Genomic DNA, 11088 nt, shown 5'->3' on the forward strand with positions numbered 1-11088 from the left:
ATGTAACGCCGTTACGTGTCATTTGTTTCGCTGGGTCTTAAAATGATATTTGGGTAATAATATTTCCTACGGCATACACAGCAGAATACTCCCGTCAAACAGCAAAGTTTCTTAAAGGGTCACAAATATGAGGGGAAACAATGAATAAAAATACAAATCAAAAATTATCTGTTAAGATCTCGATAAAAAAAAACTTCAGCTTTAAAGATCCTGTTCCGGACCCCCTCAAAATCCCTAGTTAAATATTAGTTCACATGTACGAAATGTCACCCTGGTTACTTTGGTTAGACAGTTCGCCATTTTTCCATTAGGTTGAAAAAACATCTATTGACAGACACAACTTCACATGTTCACAGCGACTTGTGTAACTTTCCCAGTTGTAAGCAAACATGTTCAGCTGAGTACTTTTAAGATTCTCAACTTAGTCCACTACTTATTGTCTTAGATCAAACCTGGGAGGTATTCTATATTCTGATTGTACAGATGCAACATAATTGTAATTATTTCTTGAAATAGATTAACCTCCCCAAGGTTTCACCTGCGCGCGCATGTTTAGTTAGAAGGTCTTCAATAGGTTTTTCGGGATCCAGGATCGGGCTTATTTAAAGGCCAGGATCTGGGAATTTAAAGTAAGAAGGGACTCGGCGATTTTGAGAAGCGAGATTCGGGAAATAATCACATAAACGAACCGAGAACCGGGATGTCCGAGAATTTACGAAGGAATCGATCCACTCAGTCATGATAAGCACCAGGTATAGAGGCTCTCTAGCATTCACGGGGCGGTCGGGCTGCTCAATGACACTCTTCAGTTCAGTATTGCGCGGGAATGAAAGTTATATTAGAAGCGAAGTTGTCAATTTATCAAAAATCCTCAATGGCCCACAAGGTAACGTGGTTTAAGACTACTGCGTCAACTAAAATGCTTAACGGCGTTGAAAGACCTCCAGCAAGTCTCAGAATTATACCGATACGATGCTCTTAACCCGTTTAGTTACATGGCACTAGATGTGAAGAATATTCACTCGGTTGTGCATCACAAAGATAAACTTTTCACGGTGTTAGACCACCCAAGAAACTCTGGAAATGTTGCCTAAAAAGGTTTAATGAAGACAACCCATTTTTCTTTATCTCCGTTGTTATGGAACGATGGGATTGCTATGACCTTTTGTGTTTTATGCACTTGTTGAAATTGTCATTCGTTTCTTTGATACTGATGTACCTGTGCCTATACGTTTGTAAGTTTAATGAAAGGAAGTCGTTACCGTGACTAGCTTTCGTTATTAGGGCAAAACTTTGAAAACTTCTTACATTAACAATATCATCGTTTTGGTGAAAAGAGATAAACTCACGCCTTGCGGTGACAACAGACTTCAACGGATCAATGCTGGTTAAGAAAATCATCACCCACCGGAAAGGCCCTTCTAAGTTTAGGAAATGGGTTAGAACAAAATTGTATGATCGGGATCGGGATTGGCCGGTATGAACCATTGGGATTACGGGATTGAGAGAAAATTTAAGTCGGGATCGCGGGATTGAAGAACCTTAATTGGAGACCCTCCAGTTAACCTAATTTGAATGAAACGTGTAAAGACAAAGTAAACGGTTACAACGCATTAAAATTATGATGGTACGGGTCATGTCGAACATTTCGTTAAAAATTTTTACCATGAGTTTGAAATCTAGTTCGAAAAATATTGTTGCAGTACACTTTCTTTGTTTACCTTAATTGAAAAAATATAAATGCTTCTTCTTCCATCATCTGCCCCATCAAACCCTCAGCGCACTCCTTCTGGGACACGATTTGGAAACTTACACTACAGAGTGATTGAAGATACCTTTCACCGCTGGTTTTCACTTTAGCAACAAAATGGCGGAGTTCCAGCGCCTGGGGGTCCGCAAGTTCCCTAAAATCGCTACTCGTCAGACAAGCGAAACAAGATATTGGAAAAAACTTAGCGTAAGAAATAAGCTCATCCTTACTCCGGAGAGAATCAAAAAATGGTGTTATTGCATTGGAGATTTTATTTGTTTTTCAGTTTCCCATTATCGTCAAGGAGTACGGTACAGTTAGCCACGTGGATTTCTGTAGATCAAAGCCCCACGATTTTATCGCTACTTGCTCGTCACGTGTGAGTATGATTTTGCTGCGTAATTACGAAGCAATTACAGAATTTTTAAGGTATTTTGTTGTGTTCAGTGTTGGTAAGTTCTAGTTACGATCCCTAGCTCATGGGGTCTTGAGTTATATGTAACCGTTGCGACATGCAGTAGAAAATGTCAGTCGTACGAGAAATGACAAGGAAAACGGAAAGCAGTTCGAGCCAACGGGGATTCCAAGAATGCAGATAGCAAATAACTGAGAAATGCTCTTAGGGGAAATTTATGCGAGATCGTGCGAGCGAGGTTTTATCATAGCAGTGTGGCTTTATCACCATGTACTAATGATCAGTGATGTCAATTCATCCAATGCAACCCACAGGTAAACCTTATGCTTGTTATGAACAGCTAACTTCAATCACAATTTTACAAATTAGCTATTAGTGTTAATTTACATTATCTAATCATTTGAGTGTTCTATTACAGATCCAAATTTACAGTTCCAGCACAAACCAAGTCAACAAATCATTCTCAAATTTTAAGGAAAAAGTTTACTGTGGTAGTTTTCGTAATGATGGGAAATTGATAGTTGCTGGAAGAGAGAATGGCTCAGTGCAGGTATTTACAAGATGTGCCCAAAAGTTTGCCTTTGTTTTGTTTCCAAAGTTGAGGTCTAATGTATCACATACTCAGTACGTCAAATCCGATCAAATCCCCAGCATTGCAGATGTAAAATAACCTGGCCTCTCCAACTCAAAACTAGTAAGGATTCTGAAAAATTTGCATTGACAAAGGACTTCTCAGTAGGGTTGGCATCAAATGGGGTTAATGACTGATTGTTAAAAATTTGTTAGATTAACTTACTTGAGGATATTTCAGTTGAGTTAAAGAGCTTTAAGTCAATTGGAAACTGGTCACATGTTGCTTCCTTTTACTGGTTCATGCTTAATTGGCATTGTCTTCTTAAAAAACCTTGTTTTGTTTGATAAGGTGTCCAAGGGAAGGTAAAAGAGGGTTTTCTTTCCTTCCAATTACCAGTAAATTGTTTGTGAGCCCAGATTCAAGTTAATGTCAGGGATTTCAAAGGATTTCTTAAGAAGCTGAAATTTTGGCTAGGGATAGTATGGTAGAATTGGAATTTTTGAATGAAATTTTCCTTAAGGATCATTCTTATATTCACTGTAATTTTGTGTTTTTAGGAAGGGAGGAGAAGAACTTAAACATAGAATCTTTGAAATTTCAAAAATCAAACCCTGTATTTTATTTATATTTCAGCTATTTGATGTCAACAGTAGAGCTGTTTTGAGAGAATTTAAGGGGCATACTAGGTAACATATAAAATATTTTATAAGATTGATTTTCACTCCCTGTATTTGGTGCAATATCAGTGACAAGGGGGAGCATATCCTCAGACCCCCCTAGTTTGAAGTGCCTTTGTTGCTCAATATTTTCTACTTTTCTGCATAAAAGATCTCACACTACACCCCTGGTTTTAAAGAAGATTTCTACTTCGGAAAGAAATCTGAATAAGTAAATAATGAGATAACCAGCCAAACAATAATATACAATAACGCTCCACTAGCACTGATGAACTAAATGCTCAAAGATACTAATGGTTTAACAATTCATAAAAGTTAGCACAGTAAATATTTCTAGAATGTGATTGTGTTGCAGAAAACAAGCTAGTCAGGCACGAGGAAACTTAATTGTATGCAGATACCCGGGTTTTTATAAGAAATTAAGTAGCTGTGGAATTGTGTTGTATAACTGGAAAATACATGTAATCTTGACATCTGAGTGAAATTTAGAGGAGGGCATTGAAATTGAACTAATAATTCTTGACAGTGGTCAGAGAACCCTCTGACTTTTAATGCTAATTGAACCACTTGAGTCCTCTACAGTTTTTCTTGCATTTCCTGATGTCTGATATCATTTTTTATAACACAATAAACTCTTTGGAGGAATTTCACATGTTCATGGTGCTCTGAGTTTGACATTTAAAGAAAACTAAGGAATTTACTTTGATATCTCTTATGTTTAGTTTGGATATTTCAGTCATTTGTGGACAAAATTACAACATCACAATACCGTTTATAACAAAGTTAAGCAGCTTTTCTGTGTGAAATTCTGAGCTGTTTCATGTTTGATCTGAACAATAGTTTTTTCCGCGGTGTTTTTTTCTTCAGCTCAGTTCAGGTTACCAAGTTTATGTTGGACAACTTGCATGTGATGTCTGGCTCTGATGATCAGTCTGTAGTGTGTTGGGATATAGCAACTGGGCAAAGTATAACAACATTTAAGGAACATGAGGTAAACCTGCCCATGGTTATTGAATTATTAATATAAAGAAACTCACAGTTAGCACATAATTTTTCATTATTCTGATGAAATTGTGTTTAAAAGCGATTTTGAACATATAGCATTGTGAAAGGATGTTGTGGAAGAGTGTTTTGTTTTTCAAATATTTGAACAGTTACAGAGCTATAGTCATTGGACTTAAAATAGCTGTTTATTGTAAAATTAATAGAGACCTTAGTCGTGATAACAATCCCTGTTTGTTGTGCTTTGGCAGGATTATGTACGCTGTGGTGTTTCTAGCCAGAGCAGTAAGGACCTCTTTGTTACAGGTATTCTTAATTTTTTTTTAAGCTTTTAGACAAGTACAAATTGTGTGTAATGGGTAACATAACATCCTAGTTATCAACAGTGCTTAAATTACATGTGGACAGGTCATTGATATGGTTTTTACATGTGACTTGCTATTAAATGAGAAGATGGCTATAAATCCTGTCAAAAACAAATCAAAACAAATCTTTTGACTCCTTTTGTACCAGCCCATTTTAGTTGTTGATTACTCCAAGTTGCTAATATTTTGTTTTATTTTGTGTGTCAATAAACAGGATTTTATCAGAGCGAAAGTTTTTCAGTTGTAATTCAATTTTTTATTTTCAAATGTTACTGTAAGGAAATCTTTGTTTGTGCATTTATTGATTACAACCAGAAGGGTTTTTAAAAAATTTCAGTGTTGTTTGCTATCATGTTATTATCATATGCTTTGTGATAGGTGCCTATGACCACTGGCTCAAGGTATGGGATGCACGCAGCCAGGGTAGTGTTTTATCTATGGATCATGGCTCTCCAGTGGAAAGTGTACAGATCTTTCCAACAGGTGGAATATGTGTGTCAGCTGGTGAGTGAAATAACCAGCACATATGACTGTAAATGAGTATGGAAATTAATTTTAGGTCAAAATTGTTTCTAACTATTTTCATTTGTTGATGTTTTTTTATTTTATGTCAAATATATTACAATATTCCTCAAGTGAAGAAAAGCACAAGTTATTAAACTAAAGTCAAACCTTTGCTAAGTGACCACCCAAAATGGGTGGTTACTTACACGGGAGATGGCTGCTTACCAGAGGGCAGCTGACATGGGGTCTGTATTTTGGGTAATTTGCATGTGGTGACCAGGCCCTTTCAACTGCGCTTATTGAAACCCATAGTGATAACTTTTAGCAGCTTATTCAAGAGAGAAATTTTAGTATCTATGGCAATTGTTCTGTATCTCAAAAATTAAGTAATACAGCATCTATGAAAATGCATGTGAAAGAAAATTGGCTTGTTTGTTACCCCAGGTTACGACATTTATTGAAGCAATTTCAAGTTTTTGCTTGTGAGAGATAAAATTGTTTGTTTGTGATATGATCACCTATGGAAGGTTAACAACAATTGAAAATTGTAAACAAGCATCTCTGAAACTGGTCACTTAGGAGGGTTGGTTGCCTAGGAAAGGTGGTTACATTAAGGTTTGGTATTTTGAAAAAGTTCTCGCTTACAAGAGGTGGTTGCAGAGAGAAATTCAACTGTAGTTTGATCGTAACCTGATATCTATATAAATTACAACTTATTTTCTTAGTGGACTGAATTATTTATATTAGACAATGCAGCACATGTTAATTTTTTTGCAACTCAGGTGGAGTGGTTATTTGAGTGCAGTTCTTTCTTGTGAGTGGCTTTTGAAATTTTTTACACTTTTCTGAAAAGTGATATGAAGGGTATATCAGGAGTAAAATAGATACAGATTACCAAGTTATCATTCACTGTGTCATTCTTGTGAGAAAACAGGCTTGTCCTTCACTTTAGAACACTGCTCTCTTATGATCTGAGTCCAAGAGTAAATTGGAACAGAAAAGAATTTACTATATCTATTTTGGATTGGAAACATTATTTTGCAGGAAAGTAAGTTTCCAAGGCTGTTGTAGACAAAGTTATACCCAACTCTCTCTAAGAATACAGCAGTTATTCAAAGGTGCTTACCATCACTTTTGCTCTTACATGCACTTGGAGGGGGCTCTTAAAGCTTAAAACTTAAAGCATATTATTTAGGAGTAGTTTTGTCAGCATTGAATACAAATGTTTGTGCCCACTTTTTGCCTCATAACTGAAGCATTGTACTGAATACTGTACTCAATACAAGATAGAATGAGCTCAGAGCCACCTAAGATATGAATCGAGAGATGATTTTAAGCCAAGGTGTTGGCAGGTTGGGGGGGGGGGAGGGGGTGGTATAGTTAAGGTGTTTTCTCCATATTGTAATTCTCCTTTCAACAGGTTCTAACATCATCAAAGTTTGGGATATATTAGGAGGTGGAAGACTCCTAGCAGGATTCTCAAACCACCAGAAAACCATTACATCTATTTGCTTTGATGGAGATTATAGACGTCTGTTGTCTGCATCGCTAGACAGGTTTGAAATTTAGTGTGATGTGATACTGTGTACAGAAAGGCTATCCCTGAAATCTATAAAATGGCAGCTGTACATGGTGTAAAAACATTCATGCTATGGCTAAGGTGGAAGCAGGCATTACATCATCAGTTTGTTGTTTTATCAAAAAATTAAAACAGAAATATGGTACATTTATTTTATTTTAAGGTTTTTTTTTAATTAAACACCTCTTTTGCTCAATTGGATCAAAAACTATTTCAGTGAACTTTCAGCCTGCAGGTAACAATAATTGGTTATACTTGGTTGTTTTGAGAATCAGCCTTATGTGTACAAGATTTTGTGAAACCATTTGATTTCTTGTCTTACTTGATTCTTGGACAGGGTAGCTCATGGTATTTTTATCTCCGTTAGGCATGTTAAAATTTACGATATTCAAGATTATACAGTTGTTCACAGCATGGATTATCCATCACCTATCCTTAGCCTTGCTGTTTCAGTAAGTTTCTGATGGATAATTGTTAACCAAGGTCATCAGTTTTAAAAATTTGCAATTGAGCATGGATCACTCTTAAGGACAAGGAAGATGTAATCTGCTTTTCACTGCTATTTGTGGTCCACAAACTGTGATTAAGTGGCTGGAATTGTATCTTCTATAAAACCTTAGTGTTGAAGGGAAGTGTACACCTTGCTTCTTGTAGCACCTTTGGAAATGGGACATATATAGCATTTTTTAACTAGTTGTTTGTACACTTAGTGCTTTCAAAGTTTTGACAATGTTTTTCAATCTCTCAAGGAGAAAAACTGCATTACAATGTATAAGATAATCCACCAGTCTTTTAGCTGCAATGAATCATCACAGCCTTTTTACAAGTTGTGTATGAAAACTAGATAATGGCCTTTGCTTTTCTTTACTGTAGAACGCCAAAATTGTTTTAGCTGTTGTTTTTGCTGGTATGTTTTAATATTATGTTTATTGCTATTTTATACCCTTGTTTGTGTACAATTATAATAGCCTGGCAATACACATGTCGTGACTGGTATGGCAAATGGGTACCTGTCCATAAAATATCGAATAAAACAAGAAGTGCAAGATGAAGTCCAAACAGCCAAGAAGCTAACAGCTGGAACGTATCGTTACTTCGTACGTGGCAAAAAATTCCAGCCTGATAAGGTACAATGTGCACGTTTGCACAATTTATATAGTTTCCTTAAACTGGTGTATCATAATACAATAAAAAAGGAACTTTTCTTGCATCATCAAACAGAAGTTAGTGCATAGCTTATTTTTCCTGATAAATCTTTCATTGCTCTTCTCATAAAGAAAGAATTTAAATTGAAGCTAGCTAAATATGCGAGGAAGGTTCCAGCGTAACTAATACCTTGAATCGATTTTATGAAAAGAATCAACCTGAAATTTAACATGATTAAAATGTTTTGGTTACTTCTTGTTCTCTATGTTTTTCATTCGGGGTTGAAAAGACGGTTACGCTCATCTGCTACTGTGACTCTAGCCATACCGACTTTAAGTGACCATAGTGATCAAAATCTGAACCCACTCTTAGACCTAAAAGACGATAGATATTTTTATACATATGTTTAGAAGTTGTAGGGGATCCCTTGCACACCCTATGCCAGGGGAGTTTTGCAAATAATTGTGAGAAAATAAATTCAGAATTTTGGCTGGTGACTGCCTAACATGAGGTCCGCTTAATATGGGTTTCATTATGTCCTATTTCTTAATTAATTAATTTTTTCATTTAACTTCTACATCGTTTCAGGGAGATTTTGTTGTGTCAGCACAAAGGAAACACAAGTTGAAGGAACATGACCAATTGTTAAAAACGTTTCAGTACTCAAAGGCTCTTGATTCCGTTCTGAGGAAGGTTGGTTTAAGCTTTTCATTGCAAAGGATCTGTTTTACTTTTTTGTCTTTTTCTACTTTTAATAAGTATTTCAGATGTCCAGCTGTCTTTTAAAATGGGTCCTGGTTCTGAGAGAAAGTATGATACATATGCATACATGGTTTGTTACTCAGTTTAACTGTTATAAACATTTTTTTTGACAGCCTTCCTATTGTCGCACTCCACTTCTTGTCAGTCTTCTCCAAGAGTTAATACGGCGAAAGGGTCTGAAGAGAGCACTGGCGGGGAGGGATGAGGATGGCTTGGTTCCTATTCTAGAGTTCATCACAAGGTACTAATAGTGTGCTAGATACTTTGTAATCAGTTTTTGTACCTTAACTGTGTATAATAGTCGTTAAATGTATTACTAACATTTCGACACGGTTAACCTCGTAAATCTTTCGCGGTTTTTGTTTAAAAGTTAATCACCATTGTTTCAAGTAAATGGACTTGTATCCACGCAGTTAAGCTGTTTATGAGTTAATGACGTGAGTTAACCAGTGAGGACGAGATAAATTTTTATGAAATACCATGTATTTCTTGACTGATTGAGAGGACTGGAAGGAAAGATATTTGCCGCGAGGTCATGATGCTAGGACTGCACATTATCTAGAAATTTATGACTTGGTGCTGTGTTATTCATGGAACGACAGACGTCAGCTAACATCATATATTTCCTTACAGATATGTTAGTAATCCGCGGTATACAGTTCTTCTTATCGATGTCACAAATGCAGTTCTTGGTAAGCTTCAGTTTTGTCCTTTTTTGTCCTTTTCTTATCAGTATAGTGTATTTGTTAACTAGGCCATCTAATTTTCCTGAAGTGCACGGTGTTTGCGTCCTAAAAGCGTTCTGAGGTTGACAGGTAAATACGCATGGCTTTTGGTAATTACCAACCTTTCACCACTTAAACCTCTCTAAGGAAACTGAAACTTTGACACGTACAGAAGGGGAAACCGTTAACCTTTCGAAAACGAATAGTTTTTGTTCTGCAAGGACTGACTTGAAAGTTGAAAACTAGACAGTTTTGAATGTTTTAATCTGCATTAAAGTATGTTAACATACTTTAAGATACGTTCCAATGATCGTGGGTGAAATGAACGTATGGATAAGAATTTTCATTCCATGACAGACTTCTCAGGAGCTTACTTTCTGGTCTTTAGATATCTACGGACCTGTGTTTGGTCAGTCGGCAAAAGTGGATCAACTATTCTCCAGGTTAAAAGACAAGATTGGCAGTGAAATTCATTTCCAGCAGAAATCTTTCGAGTTGCTTGGAAGTTTAGATATTTTGTTTGCAGCAGCCATTTCTACTTCATCATTTACAACCGATCTAGACGAAGGAGAGTAACCATCATATGCCTACCAGTACCTAAATGAATGAGGAGACCTGCAGGCGAATACCCAAAAACACGTAAATGTTAAGAGAGCTTATAGGAACACACGCCTTATGTAAATTATTGTACAGAAACTATTTTATTAAAATTGTCAGTGAAAAAAAAAAAGAAAGGAAAAACGCACCTAAAACAAAACAAAAAAAATTATAATAAAAGAAACCATTCTTTTGACGAATATGTTGAATTACGTTAGAATATTTAACAGACTGACTGACTGAGATAACGGTAACTTCACAATCATTTCAGTTCGATCTGTTGCTCTTACAAAATGTAATTCTTTCCAAATGTTCACTTTGATAGCAAAGTAAAACGAACTGTAAAAATTTGAAATTAATTTAACTTAAACTTCTGTTCCCTCGCTCACCCTCCCCGCTTTCCTGGCTCTAACCTATCTAATCGCATCGTTTTAGCTTTTATTGTGTATGTAGAGCCCCCCTGAAATCCGCCTTGGCGAGTTGGGTTCCCTTAGATATTATTACGGTTTTCTTTATTATTACTGATATATGTAGGAAGCCACAAAATCAAATCGTACATCGGAATTGATTGATGTACTGTAGAAAAAAGTACGAGTTGTCAATTTTAAAAACTTCAGGATTCAGTTTCGAATCGTTCAAAGTGTCTTGTAATTCATCCACTGAAATTGACTGCACACTTGTTTCCTCTTTCCGCTGTCCCCTAAAATTGACTAGTTCGAGGGTTAAGGCTCACACCTACCATAGATAACAGGGGCAGCTTACAATTTTTAGTTCTCTTGATTGCGTGAACTTTTAAGCAAGTATTTATTTGAGGAGAAATCGCGCTGGAATTTTTCAAATTGTCAGCGATGTTTATTTTATAGTACTTGCTAGGGCAGAAACCAAAGCGTGGCTTTCTGCCCACTTTCAGCCAAACTACAAGAAAGACATGAACGGCAAGGTTTATACATTCAACTTTGAATTAATAAAGAAAAGACTGAAAACACATCTCA

At 36.2% G+C, this 11088-nt stretch overlaps 1 protein-coding gene across 1 annotated transcript; it reads left to right on the forward strand.

The window, feature by feature from the left end:
• The first annotated feature begins 1854 nt into the window (after positions 1 to 1854).
• On the forward strand, positions 1855 to 10292 carry LOC131773158 (U3 small nucleolar RNA-associated protein 15 homolog). The gene is made up of 14 exons (XM_059089140.2): positions 1855 to 1957; positions 2037 to 2129; positions 2584 to 2715; positions 3373 to 3425; positions 4284 to 4407; positions 4670 to 4724; positions 5162 to 5287; positions 6708 to 6843; positions 7234 to 7318; positions 7835 to 7993; positions 8601 to 8705; positions 8888 to 9015; positions 9408 to 9466; positions 9888 to 10292. The coding sequence occupies exons 1-14, from the start codon at positions 1868 to 1870 to the stop codon at positions 10073 to 10075; spliced, it is 1533 nt and encodes a 510-aa protein (XP_058945123.2). The 5' UTR covers positions 1855 to 1867; the 3' UTR covers positions 10076 to 10292.
• Positions 10293 to 11088: the final 796 nt, after the last annotated feature.

This window comes from Pocillopora verrucosa, chromosome 4, assembly GCF_036669915.1.
Source record: "Pocillopora verrucosa isolate sample1 chromosome 4, ASM3666991v2, whole genome shotgun sequence".
Lineage (NCBI taxonomy): Eukaryota > Metazoa > Cnidaria > Anthozoa > Scleractinia > Pocilloporidae > Pocillopora > Pocillopora verrucosa.

What these genes read in the sequence shown, in the direction of transcription:
- LOC131773158 (XM_059089140.2), top strand. Translation starts at nt 1,868, where the DNA reads ATGGCGGAGTTCCAGCGCCTGGGGGTCCGCAAGTTCCCTAAAATCGCT. An exon ending in TGGAATATGTGTGTCAGCTG is followed by an intron (nt 5,288 to 6,707) that starts GTGAGTGAAATA and finishes TCCTTTCAACAG; the next exon opens with GTTCTAACATCATCAAAGTT. An exon ending in AAAAATTCCAGCCTGATAAG is followed by an intron (nt 7,994 to 8,600) that starts GTACAATGTGCA and finishes ACATCGTTTCAG; the next exon opens with GGAGATTTTGTTGTGTCAGC.